This window comes from Euphorbia lathyris, chromosome 1 (assembly GCF_963576675.1).
Source record: "Euphorbia lathyris chromosome 1, ddEupLath1.1, whole genome shotgun sequence".
In the NCBI taxonomy this organism is placed as follows: domain Eukaryota; kingdom Viridiplantae; phylum Streptophyta; class Magnoliopsida; order Malpighiales; family Euphorbiaceae; genus Euphorbia; species Euphorbia lathyris.
The window spans coordinates 781,801-798,011 of NC_088910.1; the positions used below are offsets into that span (position 1 = coordinate 781,801).

The following is a 16,211-nucleotide window of genomic DNA, read 5'->3' on the forward strand; positions in this document are numbered from 1 at the left end:
ATGTTTTGTCAAAAGTTGTTGGTAGTCACCTTTTGTTTTTGCTATATAAATTGAGTCAATAATCACCCCCAAAACTTAAAAAAAAAAAAACAAAATCCAATAACGTAAGTTGTTTGTTACCATATTTACTATGTAAGTAAATTTTATATTTTCTAAAATCATCATTTTCGGAGTTTTATTTCTCTAAAACATTTACTCCTCTAATAATCAAGCAACACCTAAATTACTTCCAAATTAAAAAGTTAAAAAATTAAAGTTTGATTAGAATATAATCAAATCTTTGAAATTTTCAACTTTGAGATCGTTAATGCCCATTTTAATTTTGAGTTCTTTATTTTTAATAAAACGAAAAACCTCGGTCATTTCCTAGTCGCAAACAAAAATCCCAATCATCTTCTAATCGTAAGCGAAAACGCCAATCATCTCCTAACCGCAAACGAAAACCCCAGTCTCCATTTGAAATTTTTTTTTTGAAATACCATATTGATAAAACGTAAAAGCATAGAGGTTTTTTTTATTTATTTTACCTATTAATATTTAAAAGGTAAATAATTTTTTAGTCCTCTAATTTTTACCCAACACACTCTTTAATCCTTTTATTTTGAAAAACATATTATGAGATCCCTATTTTTTTTTGTCAATATGGTTTCTCTCTGTTTTTTTTTAGATTTTCAATAGTTATATTTGGCATTAACATACCGATAGAAAATAACAGAGTAATATGATCATTTTGTATTGTACTATAACCGTCTTGAAAATTAAGATATTTTCAGTTAAAAATCTAAAAAAATAGAAAAATTGACTACAGGATTAATATTTACAAAAAAAAAATATGTTACGGTAAAAAAGTGGAGTCTAAATAAATTATTTACCCATATTTAAATAAATTTTCTTTTGTCAACGGTTGTTGGTGGTGATATTTTTCCGGCTATATAAATCAACTCCAAAACCACCCAAAACTACACAAAAAAGAGAGCAAAAATGGGATCCGAATCAGAAATTTTCCGAGTAAACATGAACAAAAAAGAATCAATATCAGCAGCTTTACCACTTCAAGAACATTGGCTACAACTTTCAAATCTTGATTTACTTCTTCCTCCTGTTGATGTTGGTGTTTTCTTCTGTTATAATTCTAACAATTCTAAGAAGAAAATGAGTTTCGGATCTATGGTGAGTGTTTTAAAGAACTCACTGGCTCAAGTTCTTGTTTCGTATTACGCGTTTGCTGGTGAAGTTGTGTCTAACTCCGCCGGAGAGCCTGAGATTCTTTGTAACAACCGCGGTGTCGACTTTTTCGAGGCGTTTGCCGATGTTTGCCTTAGAGATGTTGACTTTCATGACCCAGATTATAGCGTTGAAGGGAAACTTGTACCGAAGAAGAAGGATGGCGTGCTTGCTGTTCAAGTACGTATATATATTTGTTTGTTTGTTCGTTTTAGTGTTTGCAGCTCAAGTTATATATATATATATATATATAATTTGTTTGATTGATTTGTTGTATTGCAGTTCAAGTACGCGCGCGTGTGTGTATATACACCCGCGCGTACTTGAACTGCAATACAACAAATCAAACAAACAAACCCACGAACAAATGGACAAGAAGAACATTTATATATATTATTGATTTAACGATGATTAAAATGTATTGAGTTATGCATAAGATGATTAATGTGAATGAAATAATATAATTACATCAAACGAAATTGATGAATTATGTAGAATAGTTTCACGACATAAATATGTCTTGTAGATTTCTAAGCAAAACTTAAATTCGATTCATGGAGAAGAACGAATTAGAGAGTAAATATCGGGAATCGTCCGTGTTTCATATTTTCATAGAGAGAATAACGTTTTTTTCTTTTTGCGGATAATGACAAGTTATCTCGTTTCATTCAACTTCCCTCTTATTTATAATATAATAAATGGGTTGGATCTAATCGAGTTGGGTCCCATTAAGAGTGATCTGTTTGAAATTATATATATATATATATATATATATAAATATATATATATATATATATATATATATATATATATATATATATTTTGTTGTTCGTTTGTTTGCTTGTTTGTTATAATGATTTCTTATAATTGCAGGCGACTGAAATGAAATGCGGGGGTGTGGTGGTGGGGTGCACATTTGACCATCGAATAGCTGATGCTTACTCAACCAACATGTTTTTAGTAGCATGGGCAGAAATAGCTCAATCCAAGCAGATATCGTTGCTTCCATCTTTCAGACGGTCTCTTCTAAATCCTAGACGAGTTGATGTTGATTATTCATTAGACAACATGTACATTCCAGTCTCCCAATTGAAACCGGACATTAATATTACTCCTGATGATGAGGATTACCTCATAAGTCGAATATACTATGTTAAGGTTGATCAGCTTAATCACTTGCAATCACTCGCTACTCCTAAAAATAGCCCCAAACCTAGGACAAAGCTAGAGTCTTTTTGCGCTTTGTTGTGGCAACTTGTTGCTAAGTCAGCTAAACGAGACGACTATTCCTATACAAAAATGGGCATTGTTGTGGACGGGAGGAGTAGGCTCGGTGGTGAATCTGCTGCAATGGATGCCTACTTTGGAAACGTACTATCAATTCCCTACGGAGGGAGAAAAATCGAAGAGTTAACTGAAAATTCAATAAGTTGGGTAGCACAAGAGGTTCATAATTTTCTAGAAACAGCGGTGACAAAGGAGCATTTCTTAGGGTTGATTGATTGGGTTGAAGCTCATAGGCCTGAGCCTGCCCTGGCAAAGATCTATAGTAGCGGAAATGAAGATGGACCGGCATTTGTGGTATCGTCGGGCCAAAGATTTCCAGTTGAAAAGGTAGATTTTGGATGGGGAGTGCCAGTATTCGGGTCGTATCATTTTCCATGGGGTGGAAGAGCTGGATATGTGATGCCTATGCCGAGTCCGAGTGGAAATGGTGATTGGGTTGTATATATGCATCTTTTGAGAAGTCAGATGGAATACATTGAGACTGAGGCTTCCAGTATATTCAAGCCGCTTACTAGCGATTATCTAAAACTCATCTAGTTCTGAGAACTTCTACAGTGGAATGACTGTAATGGACTCAACTAATGAAAAAAGAAAAGCACACCACCTTACTGGAAAATGATTGGTTTAAAAAAAGTGTAACATGTTATGTTTCTATTGATAAGGTTCAATAGATCGGGTTACAGTAGAATTTCTCTTTAGTACCTACCCACCTACACATTAATTTCACGTGAATTTTTCCCTCTTTAATTGTAATTGTAATTATGAATGTCTGAAATTCTGTCTCCATTTTCATTTCCGAATCCGACATGCATCTATATTATGCATGCATGGTAATGAAAAAAAATGTCGTTCTTTATAATTTATTATTTGAAATTCTGTATCAATATATTGTTTGTGCTTCTAGTCTTTTGATTTTAGTTATTTGTTATTTGAAATAATAAAAAGTAAAACCTAAAATAAAAGTACAAATAATATATATATATATATATGTATATATAATATTTGTAACGGGCTCCGTTGAAATCCTTTACAATTTATAAGTAAATGTAATGATCATAAACTCGTTACGAAGTTATTTCTAGTGCTCTTAATTATAAGGTGGCTCTCCCGTTACAAGAAACCATGATTTTTCCGATTATAAATGAAGTTTTTTCAGCAATATGGCGTAGAGTTTACGTGACCAATAATACAAGATCATGATTCGATTCCTTCTGCTGTTAGAAAAAATATATACATAAATGAAGTTAATTTAAATTCCAACGAACACCTCCCTTTATAATCAATCGTGTTGTTCGTGAACAGTCGTGTTCGTTCGTGAACAGACATGTCAAATTTGATATACTGAAAACGAAATACTCTTTGAAATTTTTCTATTCTCTGTACGTCCATTGTTGTTCCTATTTTTCTGCTTTGGTGATAATGAACTTACACACAGTAAGGGCCCGTTTGTTTTATCTACTGTTTGTTGTTTGCTGCTGCTGTTTGCTGTTGCTACTTACTGTTCCTAGTTGCTGTTTACTGTTACGGTTTGCTGTTTACTGTTGGAAAAAGTTGCTTTTTCAAAAAGCAGAGATTCTCTGCTTTTGTAAAAGGCTGTTTTTCAGGTGTAAAAAGCAAGGAGGTCACTAACCAAACACCTAATACTGTTTTTCAAGTGTAAAAAGGCAAACAAGAATGTCACTAACCAAACACCTAAAACTCTTCATTTCGAACTGAAAAGGCAAACATGAGCACGAAAAGGAGCACCCAAACACCCCCTAAGACTTCGCTGATGTAATTTTTTTATTTCATGATAGACGATCGTCAATAGTAATAACATATGTCTTAAAGAACTGCTAATATATGATTCCAATCTTATTGTTTTTACACATTTCAATATTCGTTTTATTTTTTAGATTAATCACTTCTAGCGTCCGCTATTCTACGTTATAAAGATAACATGATTCTTCACTTTTATTATTCGGATCTTTTTCAAAAATTATAGTGGACCGAGATCAGTAATGATCTTTCTACTCAGATGATGTCACTTTATCTTAACTGTTGATATAATTAACATCATTTGAGTGAAAAGATCACTACTGATCTCGATCCACTATATAATTTCTCATAAATAAATTAACATGTGATAAATTATCAATGTTCTAATTTCATTCCACTTTGAAAATTGATTAATAAACTTTATTTATTCAAAATTATTTTGAATTTGGTACTTTATTACCCTAAGATAAGATAATCTCTATCTAATTGAGAATTCCCATTATGGTTTGGTGAAATTAATATTTATTTAACTTTCTAAGTGGGTTGATCAATTTTGATGTCTAAATTCTTAATATTATAATTTATATTATCCTATTAATAATAAGTTTAAATGCAATTGGTTGACCTGCCATGCCAATTACATTATCAAAGTCAATATTGTATAATTCAATGTGAAATAAACAAATATTCCCATAATGTCCTTATACTAGTGTTTTTATGCATGACTCACTATTCTCCATAGTTTCCTCTCATCAAAGAAAAGAATATACTTTTATTTGGGGAAAAAAAACATAATTAATCCCCCGAACATTATTTGTTTTAAAGATCAAGTCTCTGATCAATTATTTTTCCCTATTGAGTCTTTAATCATTAATTCTGTTATGGATTGGGCCCTTATTGAACTTTTTCATTGAGTTTGGACGACAAATTTTGTTAGGGCGATTCGGCCTATTGACGTGGACAAATATAAATTAGAGTTTATTGACTAGGATAGATAGAAAGTAAAAAGTAAAAGAAAATTACAGAAATCAGTTTCTAGTAGGTTCTTCCAAACTCGATGTTCTCCTCTCCCATTTTGCGATTTTCAGCATTAGAATCATCAAATCGATATTCTCCTTTCCCAAACTCGATGAAAAAGTTAAATAAGGACTAGATCCATAACAAAATCAATGATCAATGACTCAATATTGAAAAATAATTGATCAGAGGCTTGATCTTTAAAACATGTAGAGTTTAGGGGCTTAATTATGCTTTTTGCCATTTTATTTCCTAATCACATGATAAACACGAAATGTTTAAATATCAGGTAAGGGCCCGTTTGGGTTATCCATTATTTACTATTGTTGTTTGTTGTTTACTGTTGAAAAATGCTGTTTTTCCAAAAAGCAGAGATTTTCTGTTTTTATAAAAAGTTACTTTTCAACTATAAAATGGAAACATAAAGTGTCTAACCAAACACCTAAAACTTTACTTTTTAGAATGAAAAGGCAAACAAGATGGAAAAACAATAACCAACTAAATCATACAGATACATAACTCTTTAAAATGGTCTATTTTGGTTACTTTATCACCAAAGTTAAGAGACAATCTATTAACTACTCATGTTCCTTACAAGTGACATAAAAGTAGCTCTCATACTGCGCTAGGGTTAGCTGAGGATTTTAACGAATGCCAAAATCATTTACCCGTCATTTAAAAAAAAATTGGACTGGCTAGGGGTCTAATTCGAGAACAGCCTCCAACTCACTTCGTCAGTCTTATCCGGGTACACATCCACCTTTCACTTAAACTTCTAATCTAGCACCATGAATTGAAGAATCTCGATGTTACCATGTTTTTCATGAATGTGAGGTTCAAGTCAGGGTTTGCCGATCGACTAGCCTGCTTGTCTTCAGCTTGATCTGAAGGGCCATTCTAGCCATAGTATCAGTTTGCCTCTACTTTAAAACATTGTCCCGAAATAACACGTTGACAAGGGCGCCGGAATCACCTTGACCCCGGGTAGTTTCGGCCCCTGTCTTATTTTTTTTTTTTCGGGGTGTTGAATTAGCCCCTTAAGATGTCCCATTAAATGTTACCAAAATTCAAAATTTTAATATTTTGGGCCTATTATGTACTCCCTAAATCCAAATTTCTAATTTTTTTGGGCTTGTTACGCCTATCTAAATCCAAATTTCTACTTTTTTTGGCCTATTAGGACTCCTTAAATCCAAATTTCTTTTTTTTTTCCGGTCTGGTAGGCTCTTTCAAATCAAAATTTTTAAATTTTTTTACTTGTTCGGCCCTTCCTAAATCAAAGTTTTTTACATGTTAGGAATCTTAAACAAAATCTAGCTTAATTTTGAGAAATTGCACATTAATATTTAAAAATTGGTTCTTGGCCACTCAAATTAACACATACGCATATATATATATATATATATATATATATATATATATATATATATATATATATATATATAATTGAGCAAGTTCGATTTAACAAAAAAAAATTCTTTTTTTACGAACGCACGTATAAAATCGGTCCCCGAATTGAATAATCATGTATTCGCCATTGCACGTTGCATTTTTTAAAAAAGAGGTAGGAGTTATATTATATATAATTAATTGGGAGATAACATCTTCTTCATTCATATACCTAGTGTAAAGAGTTGTTGAAACATTATGAATATAAAACATAGTATTTTAATTAACTAGTAGTAAGTATGCTGACTTAGTTGTAAAAGCAATGTTTTGGTTGAAACAAGTTTGAAAAATTCATGAATTATAATATATAGTGATATCATAAAGTAGATATGTTAGGCACAACTTTATATTATTTATTTTTATAAATTTCTTCATATTGTCTTACGTTGGTATGAATACCTGAATTATTATAAGATTGACTATAATTAATGTTAGATCAACAACTTCACTGTAGACCCTGTAATTCCCTATATATATATATATATATATATATATATATATATATATATATATATATATATATATATATATTATGGTTAAATAATTTTGGTAAAAATCATCTTTAAGCAAAACCATTGATTTTTTTACTTTTGGATACATTAAGTTGCTGATTATTTATATTTAGTTTCATTAAATTTGTGCTTATTAAATTAGTTTGTTGTGAATTAGAGTTGAGCATGAATTTTAGAGATTCTTAAATTGGACCGAATACCTGAATAAAAATATCTAGAATTGAATTGAACGATGACTTTTTCTTTAGGGCCAACAAGAATTATACCTTTGACTTAATTAGGTACGATTCTGGAGATTTTCAAATTCTAATAAGACTGAATAAATGTGTTGAAGATTCTAGAATTGGACCCAATGTTCGAAATAAAAGATCCGGAATCGGATTGAATAGTTGACTTTTTCTTTAGGACTGAACTGAATTGTACCGTTTACTTTATTAGATACAATTATAGACATTTTCAAATCCCCGAATTGTACCGTTGACTTTATTAGATACCATTCTAGAGATTTTCAAATCCCCGAGTTGTACCGTTGACTTTATTAGATACAATTTTAGAGATTTTCAAATCCCCAAATCGTACCAAATCGTAATCACCCCTATTGCGAACATCTAGTTCAGTTAAAAAGTCGTTATTCATCTCATATGTGTTTGAAATTATATTTTTTACAATTTGAATTACGGTTTTTACAATTTCCTTATAGTCACATTACACATATCAAAAACTGCCTTCAAACTGTGAAAAATAAAATTTTGAACGCATGTGAAATGAATAACACTTTACCAACTGAATTTTATGTTCAAAATTGATTTTTTTTTTTTGTCATCGGGGGCTTAATGTGATAAAAGAAAATAAAATATCATGAGTTTAATATATCTAAATAAAAGATTAAAGGTTTAACAGACCAAAAATAAAATGTGAGAGGCCTCATCATACTTTTTGCTAATACTTTATTACTCTTTATATTTTTACCTAAATCGATGTTTAATTCTTGTATTTTAATAATATACAATTTAGTCATTTACTTTTGTTCTATTCAATAGTTTAACTAATTTATTAAATAAAACAAAATTTAAAAACTAAACAATGTACTATTGATGCAGTTGAAGAATTCACCTACAATTTCATAGAGAAATTTGATAAGTTTTGATGCAGTGACAGTTTTGTAATTTCTATCAAATTTTGAAGTTGCAGATTTCAGCGTTATCTAATCCTATTTTCATTGCAAACAGACTAAGGATCAAAAGTCATCAGCTTAGCTCATGAGCTACGTGGTTTTTCGGCCAAATTCTATCATCCGGAATTCAAAAACACAATTTACTATTTTTCGGTCTATATTGTAATTTTTCTTTTTAGTCTTTTCCTTTTTTCCGTTCAAACGGATTCAGAGTTAAGGTTTTACTATTGCTGTTTAAAAACCAATTTCAACTGTAACATTATTAATGATCACCAGACAACTGTCGATTTTTTTAAAGTTCTCTGAATTTTGAAGGTTATTGATAGGAATTCATGCACGAATCAAATATTAGTAAAATGTTCTTATAATTATTAAACATTGGTTGTTTTCTTAAGAATGTTAGATTCTTAAGAAAACAACCAATATCTGTCTTAAGAATGTTGGATGTGATTAACCAAAAAACAAAACGAATACAGAAAATATACAAACAGTAAAACTGAAAATTAAAAGAATAAAGTTAGACAAATCTGAGAACTGTATTAGCAGTTTCCTTAAGACGATACCGTCGCTATTGACGACCGTCTCTCAGGATACAACAGATTACGCAAGCGAACTCAAACCGTGTGTAGACTAGTTATCACCGGAGTAGAACAACAAGAACATTATGAACCGACAGAGAAACAACTTTTTCAACAGCTTGTGAATTTGACAATTCATTCTATATAAATAGAACTCGAAATGATATGTTTGTTCATGAACAAACACGACTATACACGGACAGACACGACTGTTCACATACGAACATGACTGTTCACGAAGGACACGACTGTTCATGAAAGGAGGTGTTTGTTGGTATATAAATTAATTATATAATTTTATTTAATTTTTCCAACAATAATTCTGATGACTTGTGGAGAATTTCCGATCAGCTTCCGTCCTTGTGGGGGCGTCGTTGGGTTCGACGGGGGGAAGCTCCGATGCCAAAGTCAGTATAAGGTATGGAAGAGTAAACTGAATTGACAAAGTAGAGTTTCTAGAATTGTGTGAATGTGTACCTTGATAGCTTGAGATGCAAGCTATATATAGTCGTGAAGTTGTAACCTTTAGTAATTAGAAAGTCTCAATTAATGCTTCATTAATGGTGGTTACTGGCGGTTATTGGTTTCCTTTAGGTATGTCCGTTAGCTTATTAATAGCTCATTAATGGCATTTATTGTGGAATCGGCTCCGCTGCTCAGCTGGCGAACCGAGGGGTTATGGCGGATTTCCACATAGGTTTGACTGCGGATCTCACGTGGCGGAGTCTTGGTGATCCGCCTATCGGATCTCCTCGCTTGATACGCCATGGTATTCCGGTATCAGGTGATCAATACACGGCTGATCTAGGTGAATATCTCCTTTGATCCTTTGGATAATATTCCAATGTTATCAAATTCTTACTGTGTCAATTATTAAAATACGAAGACTAAACAGTACCTTTTGGTATTATTAACAAAAGAATTGTGCATTAGGTGAGAGAGTCAATGTGGTGAAAGGAGAGTTAGTGAAAGGAGAGTTAGTCCATTATGTCATGCCTAAGGATTAAATAAAATAATTGTAAAAATAAAACTTAGTACTTTCTATAGGTTGAATAAATAAGTTTAAAGTGGATTAATAATTTGTCAACGGATTTATCTCCATCTTTGTCAACTTATTATTATTATAAAATAATTTATTTACTAATAATACACAAGTTTATGCATATTTACAATAATGAGTCATTTCATTTTGACTTAATAATACATTATTTCCGATCTAAACTTATTCAAAAAGTTTGATTTACTTAGTGAACTTTCAAAATATCTCAATAGCATCTTCAATTTGTATAAAATGTCCAGTTAGCCTCCTGAACTTACGGAAAATATAATCAATTGCTCACTCGATGGCAAAAAAAAGTAAGCTGCATATGGAAGATGTTTTGAACGCGTCTTAGAAAAATTAAAACGACCAAGGTCGGGGTATGTGATTCTAATATTAGAGAAAACAAGTTCTTAAGTTGAGCAAGTAAGAACTTCCTTTTTAATCTATTCTATGAATTTGGTAATAACATTTTAAGGCGTGTGCAACACATCTTCCGCATGTAGCTCACTTTTTTTTAGCAACCGAGTGATTAGTTTATTACATTTTACACAAACTCAGGGGGCTATCGAGATATTTTAAAAGTTTAGAGAGCCAATCAAGCTTTTTGAACAAGTTTAGGAGCCAATCAAGCCTTCCATTTTTAAATTTGATGTTTATTGTTTATGTTTGTTGATTGTTGTTGGCAGGGGCAGAACCAATGGAGGGTTAGGGGAGGCTCGAGCCCCGGCAGACGGTCGGAGAATTGAAAAAAAAAATTAGTAATGGTGTCTGGTAATATTTTGGAGAGACTTATATTGACTGTATGTAGTATTATTTCAATGTTTAAAGGTATATAAGATGGTTAAGAGTGTTTACTTCTAGCATGTAGAATTTACTCATTCATCATTAGATCTAGGCTTATTAGAATTCTAAGGTAGAGATTCAAAACATCCTGAGGCTTAGATTTAATAAGTCTAGATCTAACGGTGAATGAGTAAATTCACTTGCTCATTAAGGTGCATGTGAAAATTCCTGCATTTTTAATATGTCTGTACCATTAAAAAAAAGTAGACATATTTAATATTCATTTTTATTATGTCCCTACCATTAAAAAAAGTAAACATGTTTAATTTTCTATTAGTTCAATGATAGTTTCTAAAAAAATGATAACATTTTTACAATTTTAATGCGTTGGAGGCTAAAAAAAGTTTACCTAGCCCTAACGGGCTGTACTTTGAAAATTTACCGTCAACCGCACAGTTAATTTCAATTTTTATTTTTGACGTTTTGAATTTTTTTTACTAATATGTTTGAGCCCCGGGTCATCTGGGATCCTAGTTCCGCCACTGATTGTTGGAAAATCAAAAAGTAGAAATTCTCTGCTTTTATAAAAAAAACTAATTTTCAAGTATACAAAGAAAACAGAAACTGTTTTACCAAATATATAAAATTCTCCCTTTTCAGATAAAAAGGCAAAAACAAAAAATGAAAAGAGGGAGGAACATAAAGTTTTTGAAGTTTGATAAAAATAACTACTTAATTTCTTCATCCATGAATTTTATATAAAACGAAAAGTTTGCTTTCTTATAATTTTCATCTATATTTAACGAAGTTTCAGATAATTTTATTAATACAAGTATAAATATAAAAATAAAAATAAAATTATATTCTTATTATTTAGTGTTAATCAATTATGAAATTTGTAATTTATTAATTAATAATCATTTAAATGAAACATAAGTTAATAGTCGTTATTCTTTTGCAGCACCAAATTTAAAACTTATTAAATAATTAACAAATACTATTTTAGTAAGAAAATAGTTTTTTTTTTTATCATTTATCTAATTACTCGTTTAAGACTCGTCAGACATCTTTTTGGTGGATCATCTTTCAATTTTTTTTTCCATATATAGAACTCGAATTTGAGATCTTTAGTTTAAGCACTTAATCTCTTTAAATTTAACACAACCTTAATTGATTTAGTAAAATATAGCTAAATGTTACATAATTTGGTTTTCAAATGTAACATAGAATGATTAATTTTTTTAATATATTAATGTATCGAAAATTATAAAAAATTGAAGTAATTTATGTTATTTATTAAAATAATTTTGTAATATATTAACAAAGTAAGCGTTACTTTGTGTGTTTTCATCATTAGATGGATTTTATACTCTATCATCCAATGGTGAAAAAAAAAAAAGATATTGTTTGATAAAACTGAAAATTAAGTGTTGAATATTATAAGTGCTGAAAATATTGAGTGATATAATTATTATAAAAATATTAGTTGATAATGTTTAACTTAAAATGTTAAGTTAAATATTTTGACTTACCAAAATAAGTGTTTTTTTTAACTTAATTTACTAATTTAAGCGGTGGAGAAATAATTATTATCAAACACACTTAAATTAAATAAGTGCTTAATATTTTAATTTAAGTCATTAAGTGGGTTATCAAACAAGACTACTTTATCAAAAACAAAATAAATATAAAAAATACTACAAAATAAATATTATATAAAAAATAAATTTATTATTATTTAAAATAAAATAATATATTATTATAAATTTAATTGTTTATTTTTAATTAATTATAATGCCACTCAAGTAAAAAATCTGAAAAAGTCGAAAGTGCGGGAGGAGAAGTTTCTTGGCATTTTAATTTCTAAAAGTGTCAATCCTTACAAATTGATTCAACTTCAATTAAATGTGTCAACTATCGGGTTGGTCGTTTTAATTTTGAGTTAGTGTAAAATTGAGTTAATCTTAATCGAATCTAAAAACTTTTGTGTTATAATCATGTTAATTTAATCGAATTAGTGTTAATTTCATATTTTCGTATCATATATAATTTTGGCCTAATACACAAATAACCCCTGAACTTGTCCAAATGTTGCAACTTCCCCCTTAAACTTGTTCAATTGTAAAACATAACCCCAAATTGAAATTTTTTTTACCCCGTAGTTGAAGATATAGTAAAAGCGTTTCTCCAGATTCGTATCACGCCAAATATCTGATTATCACACTCCACGAGCGTTGCAGATTTTGCATTTCACGCGTTTCTTCAATTGCAGTCCATGTCAGCAATTTGGGGTTATAGTTTACAATTGGACAAGTTTAAGGGATAAATTGTTACAATTAGACAAGTTCGAGGGGTAAGTTGTTACAATTGAAAGTTGGAGGGGGCAGTTGCAACATCTGGATAAGTTCAGGGGGTTATTTGTGGTTTAAGCCTATAATTTTACTATGGTGATTTTTAAAAATATAAGAGTATATGGTATTATTTTTAAATATTTTCATATCATCCACGTGATGTCATTTCGCATGATATCAAATATTTTTTTTAGAAATTAATTATTAATTATTTTAATATAACATGTAATAATTAGCTTTTTTTTTAATATATTCAGATATCTTTTGCAAAAAAAAAATTATATACAGTAAAACCTCTATAAATGCATATCATTGGGACCGAAAAAAAATATTCATTAAGCGAGATTATTTATTTATCGATAAATATTCATTAGATATGTAATTATCTTGTTTAGGAAATATATTATTTGATTGATTTGTAATTATCACATTAGCATAATTACAAATCAATCAAATAATTATAGGCATAATTATAGGCATAATTATAGGTCTTGTTTTTTTGTAAATTCTTGGGTATTTATATTGATCAATATATATATTTTGTATATAATTTAATAATTATTACTTTATATTTTTATTGGGCCCTTAAGGATTTAAATATTTTTTATTACTTAATGCATTTAGCGAGGTTATTACTTTAGTCCATTGGCCCAAGTCGGGACCGGAAGAATTTATTATATAATCGAGGTTATTACTTTATCGAATTAACTGTATAACTTATCTAAAAAAACACATTAAACAATATAATTAATTTATACCTGATAAAAGCCAACCACTGAAAGCTAGGTATAAATTAATTAAAATGGCACTCAAGTGAAAAATCCACAAGTGAAAGATCGCAGCTGGAGGCGTGTTCAGGGACGCGGGAGGTGCCTGGTTGTCTGGATTCACCCATAACCTGGGTTTGGGCTCATCATTTTCAGCGGAACTTTGGGGTATTCTTTCTGGAGTCAAGCTTGCCAGAAAGCTGGGTATTAAAAGGCTTGCTGTGGAGTCTGATAATATGGAGGCTATTAGTATGATCTCTAATAATCATGCTTTTTGTCTTAGTAGCCAGAACCTTATCAAAGCAATAAGAAGTCTTGGCTCCTCCTTTGAGTCCTTAGAGTTCAGTCACATCTACAGAGAACAAAATCGAATTGCGGATCGCTTGGCGGTGGCTGGGCACAAGGGGATGTTAGGTGTTTCCACCCTTTCTGATCCTCCTATCTATCTTTCTTCTCTCCTTTTAGAGGACAAAGTTGGGGTTAGCTTTCCTAGGCTGATCCCAGGTTAACTTTTGTCTCGGTGTTGGTTTGTTTTCTTTCCTGTTTCTACCAAAAAAAAAAAAAAAAGAAGTTTCTTGGCATTTTAATTTCTAAAATTTCAATCCTTACAATTTGATTCAACTTCAATTAAGTACAACTATATTGACCCAATTTTTTTATTGTATTTTTTAACTGTTACTTTTGACAATTAATGTTTCTCAAAATTATGAATGCTGAATTAAAAAGAAATGAAGATTTATATAATGCCACCATCAGGGGTAGGAGGAGGGTTAATTTCTTCCTAATAAACAAGTGGAGGGGTTAGTTGCAATAGTTTAAAGTTCAGAGAATTAGTTGTAGTTTTGTATAGATCTGTCCACGGGTCCGGATACCCGCCCGGTCCGCCCAGACCCGTGTCTCGTGGACTGGGCTTGGATAATGCTAATTGATGTTAGACACAGGCCGGTCTAAAGCCTGCCTATTTCTTGGGCGGGCTTGGGATTAATAAAAATAGTGCGGGCCGACCCAGTCCGGCCCGCCTATTAATATTAATTAATAAATTTTATATATTTATAGATTTATATATTAAATATTTATTTTTAAGTATTAAATTTTATTTTTTATAATTAAAAAATTATGTATATATGTTTAGGTGGGTTTATATGGACTGAGAGATTTGGTTTTTAAACCCGAGCCTAGCCCGGTCCGAACCCGCCTAAATTACTTGTGGGCTGGGCTGGGCTTGGGCTGAGGACTTTTATAGAAAAGCCCGTCTGGTCCGAGCCCGACCCATGGCCCGGTCAATATTAGGCCATTTTCGTCCTCCTTCCCATTATGTCCGTCAACTTCTGGAACTCTCCGACATGCGAATCTGGTCAATTTAGGTTAAATTCACTGGTAGAGAGAAATTGAGAAGAGAGAAATGAGATGTAAAATAGTAATTGATTAGGAGAAAAAATAAAGTATAAAGACAAAAATACTCCTTTGACCTTTGACTTTGACTGATATTTTGACTCTTTTTTTAAACGTTCAGACTGTGTTTACTAACAGAATCAATCTCAATGTACATATTTATCAACTTTTAAACCACATAGTTTACGTTTGAAATGGTTCAAACCACATGGTTTATTTTTAGGGTAAATTACACCTATGGTCACTGAACTTTACCCATTTTTACATTATGGTCACTCAACTCCATTTCTTCCCGATATGGCCACTAAACTTTACACTTTTAATATCGGTGACCACCCAATTTTAACTAACTTCTCAAAATGACCGTTAACGACTTCAAAATGAAAATATTCAAGAATTAAAGTTGTTCGGAACGATATTTACCATGAAACCACTTTTTTATTTTTGAAAATCACATTTTTTGGAGATTTTGCTCTCTAAAAATTAACTTTCTCTCTCTTAACAAAACACTGTTTAAATGACCTCAAAACGAAAATTTTCAAGAATTAAAGTTCCTTAGAATATCATTAACGCTTTGGATTTTTTATTTTTAGCCGTCAATGGTCGTTTTGAGACGTTAAGTGGCCACCGGTGTTAAAAAGTGTAAAAGTTCAATAGCCATACTGAGAAGAAATGAAATTGAGTGGCCATAATATAAAAATGAATAAAGTTCAATGGCCATGGGTGTAATTTACCCTTTATTTTTATAATTTTGTCTCTTTGGATGGTGGATACTTTTGGGTTATTATTATTACCTCTTTCGAGATTTAATTTCTATGAAAAAAAATTATAAAATAGTTGGTTTTGGCCCCTTGCTCCCTTAGGCCATAGCTAGGCG

General features: G+C 30.9%; 1 protein-coding gene across 1 annotated transcript; it reads left to right on the plus strand.

The window, feature by feature from the left end:
- Positions 1 to 967: 967 nt before the first annotated feature.
- Positions 968 to 3,420, plus strand: LOC136214181 (coniferyl alcohol acyltransferase). The gene is made up of 2 exons (XM_066002889.1): positions 968 to 1,404; positions 2,098 to 3,420. Exons 1-2 carry the CDS (start codon positions 982 to 984, stop codon positions 3,046 to 3,048), a joined length of 1,374 nt encoding a protein of 457 aa, XP_065858961.1. The 5' UTR covers positions 968 to 981; the 3' UTR covers positions 3,049 to 3,420.
- The last annotated feature ends 12,791 nt before the right edge of the window (positions 3,421 to 16,211 follow it).